Source organism: Terrapene carolina, unplaced genomic scaffold (assembly GCF_002925995.2).
Source record: "Terrapene carolina triunguis isolate 2854851 unplaced genomic scaffold, T_m_triunguis-2.0 Scaffold33723, whole genome shotgun sequence".
NCBI lineage: Eukaryota > Metazoa > Chordata > Testudines > Emydidae > Terrapene > Terrapene triunguis.
Window position 1 is genome coordinate 819,570 of NW_020698074.1, and position 21,990 is coordinate 841,559.

Below are 21,990 nucleotides of genomic sequence, written 5' to 3' on the forward strand. Positions count from 1 at the left end.
GAGTTTCTTCTCTGCAGACATAAGAAAACAGCAGTTTTACATTTAACTCATGGTTTTAAAGGCTTTCCTCATGAACAAAGCATGAAGCTAGAGATTTCATTTTTTAAATTAAACTTAAGTTCTGTAGAGGCTGATGTTGCTTGCTCAGGAAAAGTCCCTACTATTCCCCTGCATGAATGAATATTTTAAGCCGTTGAATATTGTTTCAAGGCATTGAAATAAGAATTTGACTTAAAAAGTAAATACAAGTTAAATATAAAGCCAGGGTTCTGGATGAAAGTAGATAGTTTGTGTTCAAAACTGTCGTATATTGCTTAAAATTGTCTACAAGTCTACTGCTATGCTTTATAAACACTAAAATACAAAGGAAAAATGATAGACAAGTTAAGTTACCTTTTTAAAAATGTTTAAACTATTGCTTTTTTGGTTAAGTATGTCCTTTGAATAATCTTTTAACTTTTCCAGTTTTTAAATTATCCAAGATTTCATTATGCTCCTGTTTGTTTCCTTTTTTTTTTTTTCTCCTCTTGTTCTTATGGCCTGTTTAATTTGGATACCAAAATGATTCTTTTGATGCTGTGATTTTTGTGGTGTACTAATTGTAATGCAATACATTGACCTCAGAGTATTGGCTTCTCTCAACCTGCCTGCTGCCATTGAAGATGTGTCTGGTGATAGTGTTCCTCAGTCTATTCTGCAGAAGTCTAAGTCTGTTATTGAACAGGGAGGCATCCAGACCATTGATCAGCTGATCAAAGATCTACCAGAACTGCTACAGAGAAACAGAGAGATCTTAGATGAAGTAAGCTTAGAAACAACTGAAATAATCTTTAAAATGTGCAACTTTAGGAATCTAACTCCGCTTCTTTAAATAGTAAAGCATGCTTGTTATAATTGCTTCTCGGCTCTCTGTGAGCTGAGGGGTGAAAACATTATCTACTATCCTTATCAGTTTAATATTTAAAAAAATTAACTTGTATTTGTCTAAAATAATTTTGTCACTTTAGTGACATAAGTGCTTGATTGTGTGAAGGTTTTAGCTTTTAAGTGTGAAGTCCAAAGATATGCATGGAGGTTGGTAGACACTTTATCTACAATTGTCCTGTGTCACATGTGGTATTGTCTTGACAGATTTTTTTTCCGTTTGAGATTATGGGGGGAGGGAAACTGGTAAAAGTAAGAACATGATTCTATTATAGTCACTACTACTTCAAGTAGTATCTCTGAGTGCTCCATTCTAGGTGCTCTTGCACCCAGTGTGCCTCAGATCAGAGATTTTAGGTAGTTGTGTCTGTTCAACCCCGCACATGCGTGCCCCGGCGCCTCGTGCCCTGCACCAAGGGTATATAGAGCTGCGTGGGCGAACCACCCTCATTCCTTCTCAGCTGCCTCAGCCTGAGACAGAGCCTCAGAGTCCAAGTTGAGTATACCTCAACTGTATTTTTCCTGATTCTTAAAGTGTGAGCTCTTAGTTTCCTTTGTTACTTAGCTATAGTAATTCTTATAGTTTTTAAAAAAAAAAAATCTTAAAATTTTTTTTTTACTTACACTTTTAGCATAAGGACCGTTGTCGCTCCCCCTATTTTTCTGTGTTTCTTCCCCTCAGGGGAACTGAAATCCTGGGAGGGTCTTCCCGGGTTTAAACTTTGCCTTTCGTGCCAAGAGGCTATCCTGGTCCATGATGGATACTCCTAGTGTGTCCGCTGCCTTATGGAGTCGCACTTCCCCACAAAGTGTAATTTCTGCCTGAAATTAAAGTTGAGGGCAAGAAAGAACTGGGAACTTTAAACTACGTCTTCTTATGATGAAGGGTTTGCGCCGACCAGCTTCTGACCCCAGCCAGCAGCCCTGCCTGTAGAACGGTCTGAGAACAGGTCATCTGCTTTGACCTCGATGCAGCACTCCCCCTGATCATCAAAGAGGAAGTCTCCAGAATCCTCTCAAAAAGACCCTAGAAAGCAATCTTCCAGTCCTATGGTAGAGAATCTACCTCAAAGACGGTATCCAATTCAAACACCTGTTTCGGCACCTACCAATATCCAACTCAGTACCCATGAGTCTGCAGGTTCCTCAAGTACCATGACCATCAGCAAACCTAAGGGACTAAGGGTTCTGTCTCTTGAAGATCAGTACTATCAAGTCAGAGCAGCAGAGCGAAGACCAGCTCTTCTAAATCTGTACCGACAGAGTCTACTAGGACCTCAGTACCCAGCACTTTGGTTCTGCAAAAGACCAAACTGACACCTACTGGTCATTCGGTACCATAGGTGCCTTATGCCACCATTACCTCTACTCACCTTGCCTCATCAGTACCACCCACTGTTTCAATATGCAACAGTTTTCATTTCCTTGGACTTAGCAGTAACAGAAAAGCCTGAATCTCTTCTGATGAGTTCTCGGTACTGACCATCTCTTGTTCCCTGGAGATTTGCCTGGTTCTGACAGAGTCTCCGTCTATCTCTGACTGCTCCACCTCTACCAAGTGAGGGGGGACCTGCAAGAGGCAGACACAAAATATTACATCCCCTCCAAGCACTCTGAATTTTTATTTTTGCATCCATCCCCCAACTCCCTTCTGGTTGACGCTGTGCATGAACAAGGCAGACAGCACCACGTTAAATCGATTTCATGTGACAAAGATTTAAAGCATCTTGATTTTTTTGGCCAGCAGTCATGCTCATAGGCTACCTAACAACTTAGAGTTGTCAATTATCAAGCCCTCATGGTGAAATACAGCCATACCAACTATTAAAAGTTGAATACCTTTGAGCATCTTCCAACAGGCAGATGGAGTAATTCGGGTGATCATCGCTGCAGGCCAATTGTGCTCGCAAGAACATCTCTGCATGCCTCTTTGGACTCCACGGGTAGAGCCGCTCATTCTATCTCCACAGCAGTAGTCATGAGGAGGGCCTTCTGGCTTCAGCTCTCGGGTTTTTCAAGGAAAGTCATGCAGTTGAAGATCTTTCTTTTGATGGTTTAAAGTTGTTTGCAGAAAAAATGAATGAATCCCTGCATACTTTGACTCTAGAGCCACCTTGTGCTCTTTGGGAATTTACACCCTTGCATAAAAAAAATTTCAATGAGTCCCAGACTGCACAGAGGTCTCATCCCACCCAATTTCCTGCCTCCCAGAGACATTACAAACCCCAGTGTAAACGACAGTGATCCAGAAGAAGAGACCAGCTACTTTGTCAAACATCGACCTCACAACCCACAACTTCGAAATACCAATTTGGATGGGTTAGGCGAGGTACTGAGTTACCATCCCCATTCTTATCTGCTGCAACAATCTGTGTCTCCCTTGCTTTGGAGAGACCGCCTTTCTCATTTCTGTCAGAACTGGGAACATATCACTATGGATAAGTGGGTGTTGGAGATCATTTCAACAGGATACTCCATTCACCCACCTCCTTTCTTTCCCATCACTCTTCAGGGGAGCCCTCTCATGAGCACCTTTTGCAACAGGAATTCAACTCTACTGAATGTGGGTGCCAAAGAACCAATTCCCATCCAACAGAGAGGTAGGGGATTTTACTCCAGGTACTTCCTGGTTCCCAAAAAGAATGGTAGTTGGAGAACTATTCTAGATCTAAGGTTACTCAACAGATTTATAAAGATTCAGAGGTCAAAATGGTAACTCTTGCAGCAGTGTCATCATTGGACCGAGGGGGACTGGTTCTCAGCTCTTGACCTTCAAGACGTTTACTTCCATATAGCAATCCACCCCTCCCACAGAAGGTTCCTACACTTCACTCTGGGTCAAGAGCACTTTAAATACACGATGCTCCCATTCAGTCTCTCGTCTGCACCCGAAGTGTTCTCCAAAGTTCTTTCTGTGGTTGTGGCTCATCTTCACAAACAAGGAACTCTTTTTCCCATACCTTGACAATTGCTTGCTCAAAGGATGGTCCTTCGACAAAGCTTCAGTTGCCATTCAGAGGGCAGTATATCTATTTCTCAGACCGAGACTACAATTAAACATCCGAAAGTCCACCTTAACTCTACTACACAGTCTGGAGTTCATAGGAGTTGACCTTGATACAGTAATGGCTGAAGCATTGCTCCCTTCATTCAGGTTCATAACCCTACCCAATTTAGTCACTATAGTCCAAGTTAGCCCTCAAACATTGGCCAGAAATTGTCTTCAATTATTGGGACAAATAGCATCTGGCACGTTGGTAATAAATCATGCAAAACTTCACATGCGCTGCCTCCAAGGGAGGCTCAGAACTGTTTACGCACCAAGCAAACAAAGTTTAAACAAACTACTGTCCATGCCTTTGGTAGTGGGGGGGAGGAAATCCCGCTTCTGATGGAAGAAAACAATATTTGCACAGGGGTGCCCTTTGCTCAACCATCTCAGTCAGTAATAACAGATGCATCCCTCCTGGGATGGATTGGGGGGGGGGGGGGCCCCCCTAGACACCCACTGTTCAAGGCAGGTGGTCTCCTCTTGAGTCCACCTTGCATCTCAACTTGCTTGAACTTAGAGCAGGCCTGTATCCATTCCCTTACACTTATCTGGGGCAAATACATAAAGATAACGACAGACATGTCATGCATGTTTTATGTAAACTGCCAAGGAGGAATAAGATCACCTTCCCTTGCGCTGAAACAGTGAGACTTTGGAATTGGTGCATATGAAACCAGATTAATATCAATAGCTTACATACTGGGCATACAAAACACCACACCAGATGCCCTCGGCAGATGCTTCTTGCAAGTTTACAAGTGGGAGATGGATCCCACTATACTCCACTGTATATTTCAATGTTGGGGTGTCCCACAGAGCTGTTCACCACAACCAAGAAGTGCTCTCAGTTCTGCTTGAGAAGTGGTCTGGGTCACCACTTCCTGGGCGATGTCTGTCTTCTTCATTGGAGTACAGGTCTTCCGTTTGCATTTCCCATGCTGTTCAAGATAAAGAAAAACAAAGCCAAGGTTATTCTCGTAGTTCCAACATGGCCAAGACAAAAGTGTTTTCCTTACCTCGCTCAGCTTGTTGTTGTTTGTCAACTGATCGCTCTCTAGACTGTCCCCCATCTCCTCTCTCAGGATGCCAATCAAATCAGTATCGCAGTTCTTCAGCTCAAGGCATGGTTTATGGATGGGTTGCAGGGTTAGAAACAAATTGTTCTGAGGGTGTAAAGAGTGTTTCCTGCTATGTAGCAGCACTATCTACACGTGACATGTATACCAAAAGTGAATTATATTCAAACACTGGTGTTTCAACTGCGTTCTTTCCATTATTGTTTTGTAATAATTTACATTTTAGAGCTAAAAGTGATAGGATTATCTTTAAGCTCTGAAAAAGAGCATTTGGCAGCTGTTATGACCTTCCAACATATGGTATTTTTTTCAGTCTTCGCTTATCCTTCAACAAGGTTTCTCAAGGGACTGGACAATCTCTTCCCATGAATCAGATGCCCTATACTGGAATGGGACCTAACTTCGTACTCTGTCTTATGAGGCCTTCCTTTGAACTTATGGTCACCTGCTCACTTTTACACCTCTTTATGAAAAATGCGTTTCTAGTAGCCATGACTTCTGAAGAGTGGGTGAGATGGGAGCTCTCATGGCATTTCTCTCCCCTCCCCGCTCCCCCCCAGGCAACAGAATAAGGTCACACTGCAACCGCATCCCAAGTTCCTGACAAAGGGATCGATGGCCTTCCATATAAATCAACTGTTCACCTTCCAGTTTTCTTCCCTAAGCCACACCAGTATAAAGGAGATGTAACATTACATACACTCTGTCAGGAAGGCATCAGCCTTTTACTTAGACAGGATTAAGCCCTTTAGGAAATCTCCCAGATTTCTCTCCATTGCGGATGGAACTAAAGGATCTCCAAGTTCCAAGCAAAGACACTTTAGATGGATATCTGGTTGCATTACTTTTTGCTACCCGTCTTAGGATCTTCAACCTTCCTCTAGAGTATTAACTCACTCCACAAGATCCCTCTCTACTTCAATAGCCGTTCTTAAGAGTGTTCCCATCACAGAAATATGTAGAGCTGCGAGTTGTACATTCATTCATAGATTTGCTGAATACTGTGCAGTCACTCAGCCTCTGATGCCATATTTGGCTCTACTATTCTATCTTCAATCCTAGACTCGACTCCAAAGCCCCACCCCTCCACAGAGGGTACTGCTCCATAATCACCTAGAGTGGAGCACCCATAGGGACACTACTCGAAGAAGAAAAGGTTACTCACTCTGTGCAGTAACTGTAGTTATTCGAGATGGGTACTCCACTGCCCGTCCTTTTCCCCTCTGCTTCAGAGTTCTTCAGTGAGCTCCATAGTAGCAAAGGAACCGAGGGCAGTTTGCCTGCGCAGCTCCATATAGCCTTGGTGCAGGCCACGAAGCTGCGGGGGATGTATGTTCAGGCCGAATAGACACTGCTACCTAAAATCTCTGATCTGAGGTACATGGAGCGGAAGTACACCTTGAGTGGAGCACCCATAGGGGGATACATCTCGAAGAACCACAGTTACTGCACAGGGTGAGTAACCTTCTCTTTGGGCTTTTATTCACTGTCAGAACTGATGGACCGTTAGGTTTAGTAAGTCTTTTTTTCAGCTTTATTACTATGTTCTAAAATTTATCTTTACAATTTAGAGTTGTAAAGCCATTTCATAGTAAGGAAAACTTATATTGCGTGTAACACTGTTTGTTTTTTAATTCTTTAAGTCACTAAGATTATTGAGTGAAGAGGAAGCCACAGACAATGATCTAAGAGCAAAATTCAAAGAGCGTTGGCAAAGAACACCATCCAGTGAACTCTACAAACCTTTGCGGGCAGGTAAATCTCACCTTTTCACTTCTCTGAGCCTGGGACTGCTGCATGAAAGGCCATTCTTAAATTTAAATTTAACATAAATTAAAGTAGCTTTGAGTCATCTGGTATTAGTTTGAACAAGATCAATTCAGTTGAAGAAAGATCTGTCTGTATTCTCATTATGCCACTAGAACCAAGATTGGGGGTATTGCCATAGGAGTCTCTCTGGTGGTTCTGCGCCATCAGAGGATCAATTCTCCCCCCTCCCCCCCCTGCACAAAGTTAATTCATAAAGCCCTGCAAATCTGCGGGTATCCACTTTATATCCATGGACCATTTTTGTGGATTGGATGCACATACAAATTTTGTATCCACACGAGGCTCCATTAATTATCATATGTATATACTAGTTGTACAGCCAGATCCCACTAGCGGTGTGAAAAGAGGCTGATCCTATAACAAAATATCTGGCTTATTGTGTCACTTAAATAGTCTGTACTTTTGGGTATAATGGACTTCATGTTTCAGGTTTTAAGAACTGTATGCTGCTTTTCACTAAGTTTTGGATGGATTAGAAAAAGTCACTTGTTGCCCTTTTCTGAAGGAATTTTGTCTGTAAAAACCCAATTTTTAAACAGCTGTTCCTCACCCAACACCATGTTCTTTGACTTCTGATTTGTATTATTTTGAAATTTTGAACTGACATGCAAGCTTTAAACTTTGATGTGCAATTCACACCACAGAATTTTTTTAATGTACTTTCTTAGTAATTCCTTGAATAATCAACAAATGGGGATTTTAATTTAGACACTTTAAACCTTCATTGCATGAACAGGACTTCTGTTTGAATGTTCTTGTGTTTGAAAACTTATAACGAATTGCTGAAAGGTACAAATGTTGCTGTAGTATAAGACTTGGATTAAATCACGGCTTTGTAGTAGTCTAAATATTACCTCTGTTTTATTGCCAGAGGGAGCCAATGTCAGTAATATTTTGGATAAAGCTATACAGGCAGATGGACATGTTAAAGAGCGCTATCAGACTCATCGGGATACAATTTCACTTCTGTGTAAACCAGAGCCAGAATTGAATGCAGCCATTCCTTCTGCCAATCCAGCAAAAACCATGCAGGGAAGTGAGGTAAGGCAAGATGAAGGTTGCATATTAGTGGCTACGCTGAATGGCGATGCATTGGGACAACAGTTATTTAGTTTGTCTAGAGTTTCTTAAAGGGGAAAAAAAAACAATGGATCTATATGAAATTAAATGGGCAATTATCTGGATAACATTTAGAATGAGTTGTCTTGCACAGGATAACACGGGCATGGTATATGAAACTGCACTATTTTACAGTATTTGGGGTTCCCCTTAAGGGTTAGGAAAAGGGAGTGCTAGAACTGACCTATTTCCTTCCCAAACTAATTCCTCTCTAGAGTATAAAAGGGAGTTAAACAGCTGGTACTAAAATCAAGGGAAATTTTGCTCCCAGAAAGGACTACAGAAATTATCTTCTAGTAACCTGCGGATCTCATTTTTATTTTGCTCACTCTTCTGTTCATTTACCTAAAATAAAAGGTTCCAAAATTGATCTGGTTGACAGAGGTGAACCACAGGATGTTAAGATGACAATGGTATGGAAACATTTGAGAGCCCCTACCTAAAGTATTAAGCAATTGGATTAATTCTATTTCCAGAGTAGCCATATTTAAACTGTGTCAGTATGATTAGTTGCCTACTATGGAGCAGTTTGAATGCAGTATGTTTGACAGCATGTCAAATGTTTGCGGCTATTTCATGGATCCTTAAAAATCCTTCCTAGTACTTGATATTTAATGTTGCAGTGGTGGCGTTAAGTCTTTAAAGTCTTCAAACTAAGTTCAAATATTAACTTACTTAATTTTTTCGTAGGTTGTTAGTGTCTTAAGATCTCTCCTAGCTAGCCTGGATGAGGTGAAGAAGGAGAGAGAACAACTTGAGAATGACCTAAAATCTGTAAATTTTGACATGACCAGCAAATTTCTGACTGCACTTGCACAGGATGGTGCTATAAATGAGGAAGCCATCTCTGTCACTGAATTGGACCGGATATATGGAAGTTTAACACACAAGGTGCAAGAGACCCTGAAAAAGCAGGATGAACTTCTCAAAAACATTCAGGTATAAAACATTAACAGTAGGTTTCTCCATGTGACTTTTTTATAAACTTGGCAGTACTTTTCCCAGACCCATGGGGCCTACTCAGATAGCAGGACTGCAGATACCTTACTTAGCCTTTTAGTCTTTACTCTTTCCTGCTCAGGACTCCCACTATGCTGAAATAATAGCTGATCAAGTGTCTGCTCTCTTCTGTTCCTTTGATTCCTTCTGGTATTAGAGCAGTGCTACAGCCCCTGCCTTTAACAAGGAATTGGGTGCTTGGTGACTGGGCGATGGTCAGTCTTGGGTGAGGAGCGGGGGAGGGAAATTGTTGGAGTTCTTTTTGCTCTTTTGTCTGAAACCTGTATTTGGAGATAGGAACCTTTTAAAGAAAAAAAGGGAAACTCTAGATAATTGAGATATAAAGCTGGGAAACTCTCATTTCTGTACCTAATGCAGGTCCTGCCAAGCATCCTTGTAATTACTTCCTTTTATGTGCCCTCTCGTACTTTGCATATGGAAGATGTGTGGGATGTTTGATCTTCAAAACTCCACAACATTTCACTTGGTCACAAGCTTAACTTTTTCATGCTTGTTGAAATCTCTCTTCTGGTGTGCAACTAGTAAATACTCATTAGAGTGGTTAGAGCATTCTAATGACAGTTTTTTAGTTATTTCTCAAGAAAGAGAAGCTTGAATTTGAAAAGGTAAAATCATATTGTTGGTCTTTATTTACTACTTCAAAAATATTTCTGAACGAGGACAAAATAATGATGCAATAGATGTTGAGTAAGTGTCCAGAAGTTTCTGAATAACTATTTAAACATGAAATTATTGTTTGTACAAATGTTTACTAGGTTACAACTTCTGCCTCTGCAGGGGTTATTTGAGATGTTCCTTACTTCCAGGAGGAGGAAACTGTTTCTGAATGACAATACGTCATTCATGTTTACATCCAATATTTTAAATGCAAAAGTCACTTAAATACACTACACATAATTGCCTTAATCCTTGGAGATATTGCTGTTTGTTTGAATGCCTTGGATTTTAAATTTCAGGAATTTTAAACATCCCTTGGGACCAAAACTGTTCGTTCTTTCTTTTTTTGCAGAATGCACATCAGGAATTTTCAAAGATGAAACAATCAAACAGTGAATCTAATTTAAGAGAAGAAGTTCTGAAGAATTTAGCTGTAGCAAATGACAACTTTGTGGAACTTGTAGCCAATTTAAAAGAAGGCACAAAGGTATAGTAACCGTAGGGAGACAGAAAGGGAACATTGCTGTGTACATGCAAAACTATATGTAAGCAACAGCAAATTTTGCAGTTATGTCAATGCATTCCTTTCTTTGGCTTACTGTTTTTACTCCTTTTTCTCTAAAATGTGTATCTGTATAACTCTGAATTGCTGCAGTTTTAAAACTTTTTTTTGTCATGTGTGTGTATAAAGACTTAACACACACACACACACACACACACACACACACACACACACACACACACACACACACACACACACACACCCCAGAATAACAAAAGGTGTGAATTACATTTTGTTAGTTAGATTTAGTTAATTCAGTTCAAGACTGTGTAGACCAGCCCTAGTATTTGAGGCATTTTCCCCCTCCATCTACAGTGATATCAGGTAACTTCATAAAACTTGTATTTGTATGCATTGCTGTTTGTGTGGTCTGGAGAGAGAGATCAGGAAGGCCATACTTAATTGTCTTTATTTTTGATGACTTTTGATACTGGAAAGTTGTCTCTGGACAATTTGTCTTGCTTGTTTATCAGCAAGAGATTAACACTAACACTATATAGTACTGACTACTAGTGTTATGTAATAGTCTGATTTTTAAATTTTATTAAACTAGTATCTCCTGTTTAAATATTCTAATCTGTTTGAGCTGAAACAAATTTGTCTTCCATTTATAATATATTTGCAGTTGCTGAGACTAGTTGATTAATCTAGTGCAGCGGTTCTCAACATGCGGCCCAATTAGCATACAGCTGTGGCTCAGCTGTGTGCTAAAGGCTGCAGGGCCTGCGTGGCTGGGGTCTGGGCTGCCAGGCTGCTCCACTGGTGCGGCGGGGTCTGGCTGCCATGCCCCGCCCGGCGCAGCAGGATCCGCTCCTGGCCCCACACTGTGGAGGGGTCTCGGGGTGGGCGCTGGGCATAGGGGTCTTGGGGCAGGGAGTGCAGTGGTTCTCAAGTAGTTTTGAGAACCACTGATCTAGTACTTTTCAAACAAAGAGCAAATGTATCTCTGTGGTGTTGTTGTTTTACTAGAATCAGAAGTTTTGGGCCATGAAATGTCTCTTCATAACTGAGTCAATTTATAAAAACATGTATAATGTTGAGTTAAACATTAGCTTGTTTTTTAAATGGGGTGTGAATTATGCTTATGCGGATCTTAAGACTGCATTCATTGCAATATGTTCACTTTTTCTTTGATAGTTTTACAATGAATTGACAGAAATCTTGCTGAAATTCCAAAACAAATGCAGTGACATCGTTTTTGCCCGTAAGACTGAAAGAGATGAACTTCTAAAGTAAGAATCTAGTATTTTGTTTAAGCGCTAACGAAAATAATATATATTAGTCATAACAAGTACAATGGTTGTGCTTACTATGGTACTTAACTGAGAGGAGGAAGGATGGCTCTCTGGATAAAGTACAGCTCTCATAAGAATAAGTTGTGCCTTTCTAACACATTAAAATTATTTGAAAGGATTATCAAAATAGTGGTAAAGGGAGCAGTTGAACAAATTATTAAACTTCCAGAAATCTCTTCACAAGATGCTGTTTATCATTTTTATCCTAGCTAGTGTCTGCATAATTTAGCCTTATTCATACTAGTATCTACCTTTTCAAAATTTTTCAGATAAATACCATTTAAAGCTGAAGATCATTGCCCCAGAATTCATTATTTGTTTGTCAGAAATTACAGTTGTCCTAATACTTTGGATGTCCTCTGACAGATATTTGGAGTTCACTTGTACTAAACAATTTTCTTCAATGTATCCTGTAGTAGGGAATTCTCAAGTGGTACTTGATAAAATGAAAAAGTATTTCCTATAATCTATTTCATACTCTACTTTTGTATAGATTTTTTGTACCACCCTCATTATCATAGTGTCTGTGCACATTCCAGTAGTGCATTAAACGTTGACTACCTTTCTGTCATATCTTTGTGCTCTCATCCTCTTCCCCAGGGTGAGAAGCATGTGCAATGAAGTGTCTTGTTTAGACAGACGTTTTTTAATATGCATGTTGCTATGTATTTATGTCAGAGAAGGCAAGGTCAAAGAAATGCCCCTTCTGCTTGGGGTAAAAGGTGATGAGGGAGCTCATGCCACGATCTTGGACCAGCCTCTGAGAAAACTCTGTCTTGTTGCCTTCAAGTGACCTTTGTTCTGTGATAACCCAATTGGACTTCTCTGTTCTAGTCACTTGATATACTGCTTTTCCATATACTCTTAAACTAAGTCTGTTCACTTTCAGAACGCTGCTTCTTCCACAACCCCTCTGTTGCCTTTAGTGTTTTTTTCTCACCTTTCTCTGGATCTTTTTATTTCTGCTATGCTTCTGAAGGGAAGTATTCAAGCTGAATGCTTCAGGTCATAAGGTGATCATCAGCTGGCATCAGGAAATCATCCTGCCCCCTGTGTGCCCAGTAACATAAACCTAATGCTGCCCATTCAGTCTAATTCATTGTGGTGATCTAACATAAGGCTAAGATTTTGTCATGGGTATTTTTATTAAAAGTCATGGACAGGATGCAGGCCATAAAAAAATGTACACACAGTAATGCAGTTTTCACTACACCAATACAGAAGCTTTTAAATTGCCTGTTAAACCTTATATAACTTTGACTACTGAGAAGATTGTTAGTGTACAATGGTCATTTACTAACAGAGCTTTCCACGTTTCTGAAACAGCTTGTTGTATTTTGCCAGGTTGTCATCTTTGGGTGTCCGTCATCTCGCAAGATACCTTTGTAAGACAAAAATGATCTTTAGCAGTCTGCACTGTTATCGGGCACTGACAAACTTCTCAGAGCTACTATGGCCAGACTTGGAATGCGATCTTAAGTTGCACCAAAATTTTACAATGTCAGGGCACTTCATTTCAGAAACTGCACTGCGGTAGCTACAAAACTCTGCTTTTGCCAACTCATCTTCAAACATGGGAATAGAACCAAATACATTTAGTGATGCAAGGTCAAGAAGTGTGGGCTGATGGGGATCAAACACTCAGCAGGCTTTAAAAAAGCTGGCAGCTGGTTGACAAAACCATTCAGAACCAGTCATGTAGGCTTTCTTAGCTAACAGATTGTCAGTCGTGTCACTGAAGGACTTTGCCAACTGGCAAGATCAGCCAAGTCATTTGCCACCTTACGTGATCTGATTTCTGGTTTTTCATAAGCAGTGAGAGTTGCCATTATTCTTGGTGCAAACAGTTCTAATGCTGCAATATCTGCTTTTATTTCCATTGATTTACTGAGTGACCACATCTTCAACAGATAAATTACAGCTTCGCTCCCACTCCTCAAAAAAAATCCACATAATCCTGCAGGTGGCTTCAAACCAGCTGTTTCACCATATGGTTACCAGTGAAGGTGGAATTGCAGGCACTTCCTTTTGCTGCAATGATTGACCGAACCGTGTTTTGTGGGCAGGGCAAGCAGTAAATGCACTTTTTAAGGCAATAACAATTTCATTTACTTTTCCAAATGTTGTTTTTCTCCAGGTTTTGCCCACTAAGTTGAGAAGATGTGCCGTGCATGTTACGTGCACTGCATTTAGAAAAAGTGCTTTGAGACTCTGCTCTCAGGTTTTCTTCATATATGCAGCATTGTCAGTGACAAAAGCAGTGACTTTTTCAAAAAATTCCGTATTTCTGAATTGTTTCCACCACTGCGTGGCTCAGTTTTAAAGTTAACAATCTTCAAACATACACACACTATTAGCAAAGACTTCAATTCCAAACTACCTTCCCCTTGTCTGCTTGAGGTGTCTGCGAAAGACAAACAGGGATATTCACTATGTAGCACCCTTCAACATCAGTAGTTTCACCTGCTATGAGACCAATTCCAAAACATTGATTCAGCAGTTCTTTCAGGTCATTTACATGTCTTTCAAAAAGCTTTGGCAAGTATGTTTTTTGGAGATGATCCAAGGTACGTATAACATCTATGTTCTACATGGAGCTTTCCAGATAGACAACTCTGCTAAGAAAAGCTAAGACATGTAGTAGAATGTTAGCAGTGCAGAAAGCCTCTGTAAATATCTGTCCTATGATGCATCTGTTCTTCAGTCTTTACAGTAAACAGGTCACTCACCATTTTGTATAGTTTAGCTTTCTTGGCCAGACCCGATTCAAGGCCTTGTGCCTTACATTTATGCAAAGCACTTTCTGTATGTTTGTCACAGCTTGCTTTTCGTGTGTAATCTATAGGAGCGTTACATGCTGTACAAAACATCAGTCCGCCACTTTCATGAGATTTTTCCATTTGGGTATTTTACTATTTCTCTGCTTAGCAGTTGTATTTGCCATTTTGCTCCTCAGTGTACTTTGGCGTTGCCATTTTTTATCTCACACAACTAAAGCTCCTGCATGTGCTCCTCATGATTGACTGCTCAGTTACAAAAACCTTATTGGCTAAGCAACAACTAGGGCCAGCATTAGGCTGACTGGGATCCAGGGCCGAAACTAAGGTGTGCCCCTGCCCCCTGGGTCTGAATTTAATGGAATTTTGAGGAAGTTGTAGAGGTCTCATAAAAATCACAGAATCCATGACTGATTCTTACCCTTAATCTTACGCCTTCCGGTGAATAAGCCAGCATTGTCAAGTGCTTGAGACCTGAGTACCAGAGAGGACTGCCGTTTGATCTTGTGTGACAGTTATGTTGTCATGTAGATTAGTCAAGCACACTACAAACAGTTAGCAATAGCACAGCTTTTCAGCCTTCACATGTAGGGTGACAGTATCATGCTGCAACAGTGATATGTACATGGATAAGGTTAGTACAGTAATATGCTTTTTGAGGATCAACCACTTGGCCTTTTTCTTGCTTAAGAAGAAAGCTTATCAAAGCTACATATGTTCAGTCTTTCTAACCAGATCATCTTATTCACCAAAGCATTGATGAAGGCTGCTTGTTACTGAAACTACTTGGGGAATGTTTCTTTAATCAGTACACATGCCCTATTGACACTTAATCCCCAAATCCTGTCCTATCCTTTTTTTAGAAGTGCTTTATATGGAAATTGTGCTTGTAAAGTAAATCTTAACATTTAATAGTGTTGTTCGCTGGCCTGCCACATCATCAGGCCAACAAAGAGAAACCTAAAGTTTCTCCATTGTGGTATATTTGAGGTGAGGATTCCCAAATTCACTTTTAAGCCTGACAGTCTCACTTTCTCAGTGTATAAGGTTAAAGCTGTAAAATTAGTGCAAACAAAATATTATCGTCTGTCAGTAGTTGGTTAGTGTCACTAGCACTGTTACTGCTTGTACTAAGAATTGATCACCACCAGAAAGTTGTTGTAGGACAGGATAAGATGATCAGACAGACTCTTCAGGATATTTGTAGTACATCTCTACTAAAAACTCTTCTGTATTATGCAAAATCTAAAATCCTAGTAAAACATTAGTCAGTAAAACACCTCCCATCCCCCAGGTAGCTTCTTGTTTGGCATTGGAACCTTTGGAGCCATAATATGACAGTTTTTTAATGTTAATCAAGGTATAGGAGGAACATTAAAATGGATTTTACTTCTAGCATTGTTGTAAGAGCTTTGTAGTTTGAAAGGCTCGTTTTTAGTCTTCAAATTGTTTTTAAGCTGGCTAAAGTATCCTAAGTGTGTGGTGACTTTTTTTTAAAGCATAAAGTTAAGCTGCAGATACTCAGGGCTTAACTTTAGAGAAGATATGCTAGTTAATTGGATCTCTCTCCTAGAAATCCCTTCACCTAAGATGTTGCATTTTGTTTGTGACACTTTTGGGATGTGGTATTTAATAAATAGTAGTTCCACTGTCTGCTGCAAATTGAGTTTGGCTGTTCATATAACCTTTTTTTATAAAAACCCACCAAGACAGTATTGATCTCTTGTTCATAAGAGATCTCTCATTCCCTTAAGTGCAATGACAATTTTCTTTCTCGCTTAACCAGCCAGACCAATAGTTGTCTAGTTTTGTCTCCCTCTTCTGAGTTGACCTTCATATTTGTCATAGTATGAAACTCTAGTTTATTATTAGCGAGATTGGAGAGAGTGATACATTTTTCTTTCAGTTTTCTATTTCAAAATGCCATATATAAATTTCTAGCTGCAACACTTTCTGATTTTATCTAATTTATCATACTTTTATGTGAAATAGACTTCGTTTAAATGTTAAATGGTTCCCAAAGAGTCTCAGTAGAATTGGCCAAATCTCAAATATTTAACTTTACCCCAACATTTTTGAATACGCTACATTTCTCAGAATGTCTGACTTAAATCTCCAAACTTCTGGCTTGGAATTCCCATGGAACTGTAATATCATAAGAAAAGGGTAGTTGTTTGGTGTTGCTTTAAGTATCTTATACTAGCTGAACTCTCTGAGCATCTTATAAGATGCTTGCTTAATAAAGTTTAACTAAAGAATAGAGATTGCATGCTGAAGAATGTGAGAACAAGTGTTCTGAGAGCTGCAGGTTTCTGGCAGTTTGGATATTCAAATGTTTTCCCTCTGCCCCAGTTTTCTTAGGGCTAGTCTATACTGGCAAACGTGGCTTGTGTGGTCACGGCAGAGCGCTGGGAGAGAGCTCTCCCAGTGCTCTTAAAAAACCACCTCCAGGAGGAGTGTAGCTACCAGCGCTGGTGCACTCTGTACACTGGCGCTTTACAGCGCTGAAACTTGCTGCGCTCGGGGGTGTTTTTTCACACCCCTGAGCAAGAAAGTTGCAGCACTGTAAATTGCCAGTGTAGACAAGCCCTTAGACTGTTCATTTTAGTCCAGAAGATCATATCCACTGGAATATCTAGGAGACTAACTTTTCCATCCTACCCTGAAACATGGTCGGTCTTGCTCTCAATTAAATAAAAATGTATGTAATGTGAAATTTGTCCTCTGTATGTGAAACACAATCACTTTGCAGAGTAAAGAGCTTAAGATTTTTTTATCAGTATGTCCTTTAGCGGTACCTTTTGTAACCTAAGAGTATGTCTACACTAGTAGAGAGATTCTCACTAGCTTGGCTTGAACTAGTGTGTTTAAAAATAGCAGTTTGGACTTTGTGGGCTATCTACCCAAGCTTGGACGGAGGATGGTGGGGAGTGGTGGTGTCTGAGCTTGAGTGGCTAGCTGGAGCCTTAGCCGCTGCTGTAACATCCACACTGCTGTTTCTAATGTGCTACCTTAAGCCAAGGTAGCTCGAGTCTGTCTGCCTGGGCTAGGAGATATGCTGTAGACATACCTTCAGAGACGCTCAAAGTTGCTGAAACGTTGCTGATTTTTCTAGGAGTATATTTTTTCCTAAAGCTTGGCTCACTTCATAAGCTATATTCTGGGTGGATTTGGAGCCCAAATAAGAAATAGCTGTGCAAATTGTTAAAAGGATTGGCTGGAGGAAGGACTGAACAAGGTGAGATCATTCTCCAGTCAAAAGTGGGTCCAATATTAAGTGTTACACTTTAAAATAAGATTGGCACAGCCAGATCCTGACTTGTCTTGCCTCAGGTTATTAGTGAACAGAAATATAAAATATAAAATCTAAACCATACTTTTACTCTTTTTAATAGAGACTTACAACAAAGCATTGCTAGAGAACCCAGTGCTCCCTCTATTCCTTCACAGCCTGCATACCAAACCGCAGCAGCCGGAGGAAGTAAACCTGCTGCATCAACTACTCCAACTCCAGCACCCAGAACCATGGTGGTAAGTAAAGGCTTGTGTTGTATACAAGTTGATAACAGATTGGCCATGCTTTGTAACAGTATTTGATTATAATAACTTTTAGCATATCAGCCTCTTTAATGTATTGGGGTACAGTAAAACCTTAAAGATACGAACACCAGAGTTACAGACTGCCCAGTCAACTGGACATAAAATGAAACCGGAAGTAACCAATCAGGCAGAAAAAAAAATAGCAAATACTGTACTGTACCTGAATTGCATCTAAAGGTAGGCACATCCGGTCTCCCTGTCCCCACGTGCATGGGGCATCCACTTACAGCAAGACGCTGGGGCTGACAGCCCAAGGCAGCCAGAGCCAGCCAGCAGAGCAGGAGCAGCTCCAAGGTCTGCACTTTCTCTCACACACAGCCTGTCAGGAGTGGGGGACACACTATTTTTACCCCCCACCACCCTCCAGCTGAGAGGGAGACATGCTGTTTTTACACACATAACACACCTCTGCAGGCCGGGAGGGGGGCAAGCTGGCAAACTCATTCAGACCTGACTAGGGAGCTCAGCTGCTGTTGAAACCTGGCCTGGAGTGTCAGCTGCTGGATCTGGAGCCTGAACTGTGCAGAGTTATGAACATTTCAGAGTTACTGACAACTTCCATTCTCGAGATGTCTGTAACTTCTGAGGTTCTACTGTACTATATTTTAACATCTATTGCCAAATCAAAGGGGGGTGGGGGTGGGAAAGCATTCAGTGGTTGCAATTGTCACAGTGGTTGCAAATAATAAGGTTTATAGTTAACTTTGTTTGTTTCAATTTCCATTTTATCATCTTTCATTTGTCTCATAACTTTCTAGAAACTTTGAATTAAGCAATTATACAGCAATATAAATGTATAACATTGTGTAAAACCAAAAAAACCTTTATAGAATTGAACCAGGTGTTTGCCTTGAAAAACTTGGTCTAATTGACATTTTTTTTTCTTTTTCTTCTTCTTTTTAGTCTAGTAAACCACAACCACCAGCACGCCCTCCACCACCAGTGATTTCTACAGCAAATACTCCTGTATCGACAGCCACTGGAGCTACTGCTTCTCCAGCTCCTCTACCTGGTTCATCTGCGGCTAGCACTGCACCATCACAGGCACAGGGACCACCTTACCCAACCTATCCAGGATACCCAGGGTAAACTATAAGAATGCTTAAGTAGTTCATAGATAATCATTTTTTGGTGCTGTAAATTAGATTATTTTGTTAAATGTGAATTGAATTTAAATAAGCTGCATTTAGTGGACACTGGGGTTTTGTCTTCTGTGTTAAGATCTGTTGTTTCTTTGATTTGTCATGTCTACAGTTCAGATACATGTTGGTGTAGGACAGAAATTCTTAAACTGTGGCCTGTGGACTGCTAGGGGGTCCTTGCTTAACTGACTAGTCACAAAGTGCTGGCTCTCCTTGCTTCTAGTTCTTACATCATATTAAAGACAGCTAAAACATATAATTGCTAGAGCAATGTAATGTAGTTGCAAACGTGAGGACTCATGATGGTCCACGATACTGCTTTAGACATGATTAGTGCACTTTTTCGGGGAAGGATGGGTAAGCAGGAGGGGAAGAGTTTGAGATGCTCTTGTAAAAGGGCTTTGTCTTTAATTGTCTTATGTGAAGAAGCATTATAAATAGAATTTTACGGACCTCTCTTCTGTTTGCAATATTGGCTTCTTGTTCTAGAACTAGTATTGGGTATTCATTTTTATATCTTATGTCCCTTCCCTCTTTGAGACTAGTAACTAGACTGTGGGAACCTCCTGAAATACCCTTACTTGATTTGAGTGCAGGATGGATAAATGTAGCTTATAGCCTTCAATTCTGTCTTGGTGATGTAAGAGCTATGTACATATGTACCTACCATTGTAGTGAGTTTTATATTGCTACATGCCGAGGGAAGATTCGTGAAGTAGAAATCAGCTCTTCATTTAGCTCTGGCAAGTAGTGCATTTTGTATAAGAATTAAAGAATTGGTATTGCCACTCTCAGTGACAGCACACTTATATAATTGGCAACACCCTACACTCTTAAAATCCCAATTTTTTTATTTTTAAAAGAGCCTATTTTAATTTTGCAATTGTATTTAGCTTTTTCAGATTCTATCTTGGCTTCTTGGTTGACACGGGGTCTGCCTTTAGAGTGCAGCACTAGCAGTTCTGGGTCAACTGACAGGAAGAGTCTTTGTCTTTGTGATCCTGCTTATTAAAGACAGCATTAAAGACAGCATGTGGCATCTCTCAGGGTGGGGACTGAGTCTTGTTGGGGAGAACTGTGAAGTCTCTAGCAAGGGCAGGAGGGAGCCTTTGATAGCTTGCTCTGGCACTCTGCAAAGCTGCCAGGAAAGCAAAGGGAAGGAGTCGTCTTCACCTGAGAAGCCCTTACTCTTCCTGTGGTCACCACCAGCAGTATATATATATATATATATGACCTCTTGTCTCCCTTTCCTCTGGTACCTGCTGCTGTGTATATCCTGTATATTCTCTAACTGCCTCAGACACAAATGTGAAAGGAAGAATGGAGAATTAAGTAGCAACTAGAGGCGACACTGGGAAGAAGAGGCTAGTAAGGGAATCCTGTACAAACATCTAGATGACCTCACGAGATGAGACTTCTTTTCCTGCTGCCTAGGAGCATGCCCAGAATTAGGAGTCATCTGTCAGCTGCAGCTCCTGCTAATGCCTGCTTCTCTCCCTGTGGACTTTTCCCACTCCTCTCTCTTCCACCTTGTTGTAGCCGGTAGAGCGAATGGGATATCTCCATTTCTGAGGCAGACACTCTTCCTATTAGTCACTTTGTTGTTGCAGTGAGTACAGCCCCTGATTGAACACAGTGCTGTCCAGGCAGACCTTATCTTAACCAGTGAGTTGGAATGGTCTGAAAATACTAAATACAATTACATTCAACATTGTTTTTAAGAAGGGGGGTGGAGGGGGAGAATTGGTTTAGAGCAGGGTCATGGTCTTTCTAGTTATGAAAAGCTGCTGTTTTTTTTCCTTTAGCTGAATTTCACTTCAAGGTATTGTGTTGCATTTAATACCTGCTTCCTAAAGGTTATGTGCAGTAGTAAATGCTGTAAAGGGGGAAACAAGTTGAAACTGTCTCCTGTGGGTTTCTTGCCTTTTTAGCTTTCTCTCTAACGCTGAATCCTATTGCTGCCTCAGTATTTAACTTGTAATTTTTGCAATTAATGGATGCTGTTTTCCACAGGTATTGCCAGATGCCAATGCCAATGGGCTACAATCCTTACACCTATGGCCAGTATAATCTGCCATATGCACCACAAATGTATCAAAATCCTGGACAAGCACCATACCCAGCACCTCAACAACCTGGATACCCTTACCCTCAACAGCCTTATTACCCACAGCAGTAACATGTCTGCAAAGAAGTTCTGCTTGTTAAAAATGAGAAACTTGCAATAAGCATACTAAAACTTTAGCTCCAATTAATGTATCATACTCTACTGAATGCAGTCTATAGCTCCTGTCTGTTAAATACTCAAAGCTGTATTCCAGTTTCTGATTGCACTAAACCTCTTGAGAGATTTGCTGCTGCTGCAGTCCAAACACTAGGCACTATGTGATCAGAATTAAATTACAGCATAATTCAACTGTATGAAAACTGTAACTGCACTTAAACTAAACCAAAATGTTTCTTTACAAAAATCTTCCATTTCAATAGTAATGGGGATATTTGAACAGTGCGTGCACTGGGTGTGATATATTTTACAGAACTACATAGGGTTTCCTTCTATATTCTGTTGGTTTGTATCTCTTTTTGTTTGAGTTTAGTTACTATTTTGTCTAATCAAGGCCTTGTAAATCATATAAGTAAATAAAAAATAAATGATGTAAGAATAGTTTAAATTTTTTTAAACATTTGCTATTCTCATTACCATAAAAAAGATGTTTTGTGTGACTGTTATTGTGGATTTGTCCTTTGAGTTCTGCTGGTCTAGGAAACAGAAGCAGCTGTTCCATAGTTAAGATTGCAACTGAGTTTCCATTTATTCCACCTGCAGATCTGCAAACCAAGGAACAACTAGCTCAGCATTGGTTAGAATAAGTCTGGTAGAATTTGTCTACCAAATTTGAAGTGAAATTGGCAAGGGATTTGAGTTAGGACACACT

The 21,990-nt window shown here is 40.3% G+C and overlaps 1 protein-coding gene across 2 annotated transcripts in view; it reads left to right on the top strand.

Annotated features, from left to right (window-relative positions):
* The window catches only part of LOC113409511 (programmed cell death 6-interacting protein), a 51,082-nt gene extending 29,303 nt beyond the window's left edge, over window positions 1-21,779 (top strand). For both annotated transcript variants that reach the window (XM_026663516.1, XM_026663517.2), the window contains exons 10-18: window positions 625-802; window positions 6,696-6,807; window positions 7,754-7,923; window positions 8,692-8,940; window positions 10,031-10,165; window positions 11,378-11,472; window positions 17,708-17,843; window positions 18,816-18,997; window positions 21,068-21,779. In XM_026663516.1, coding sequence (XP_026519301.1) covers window positions 625-802; window positions 6,696-6,807; window positions 7,754-7,923; window positions 8,692-8,940; window positions 10,031-10,165; window positions 11,378-11,472; window positions 17,708-17,843; window positions 18,816-18,997; window positions 21,068-21,233 — 1,423 coding nt within the window. In that variant the 3' untranslated portion in view covers window positions 21,234-21,779. The remainder of the gene's footprint in view (window positions 1-624; window positions 803-6,695; window positions 6,808-7,753; window positions 7,924-8,691; window positions 8,941-10,030; window positions 10,166-11,377; window positions 11,473-17,707; window positions 17,844-18,815; window positions 18,998-21,067) is intronic.
* Window positions 21,780-21,990: the final 211 nt, after the last annotated feature.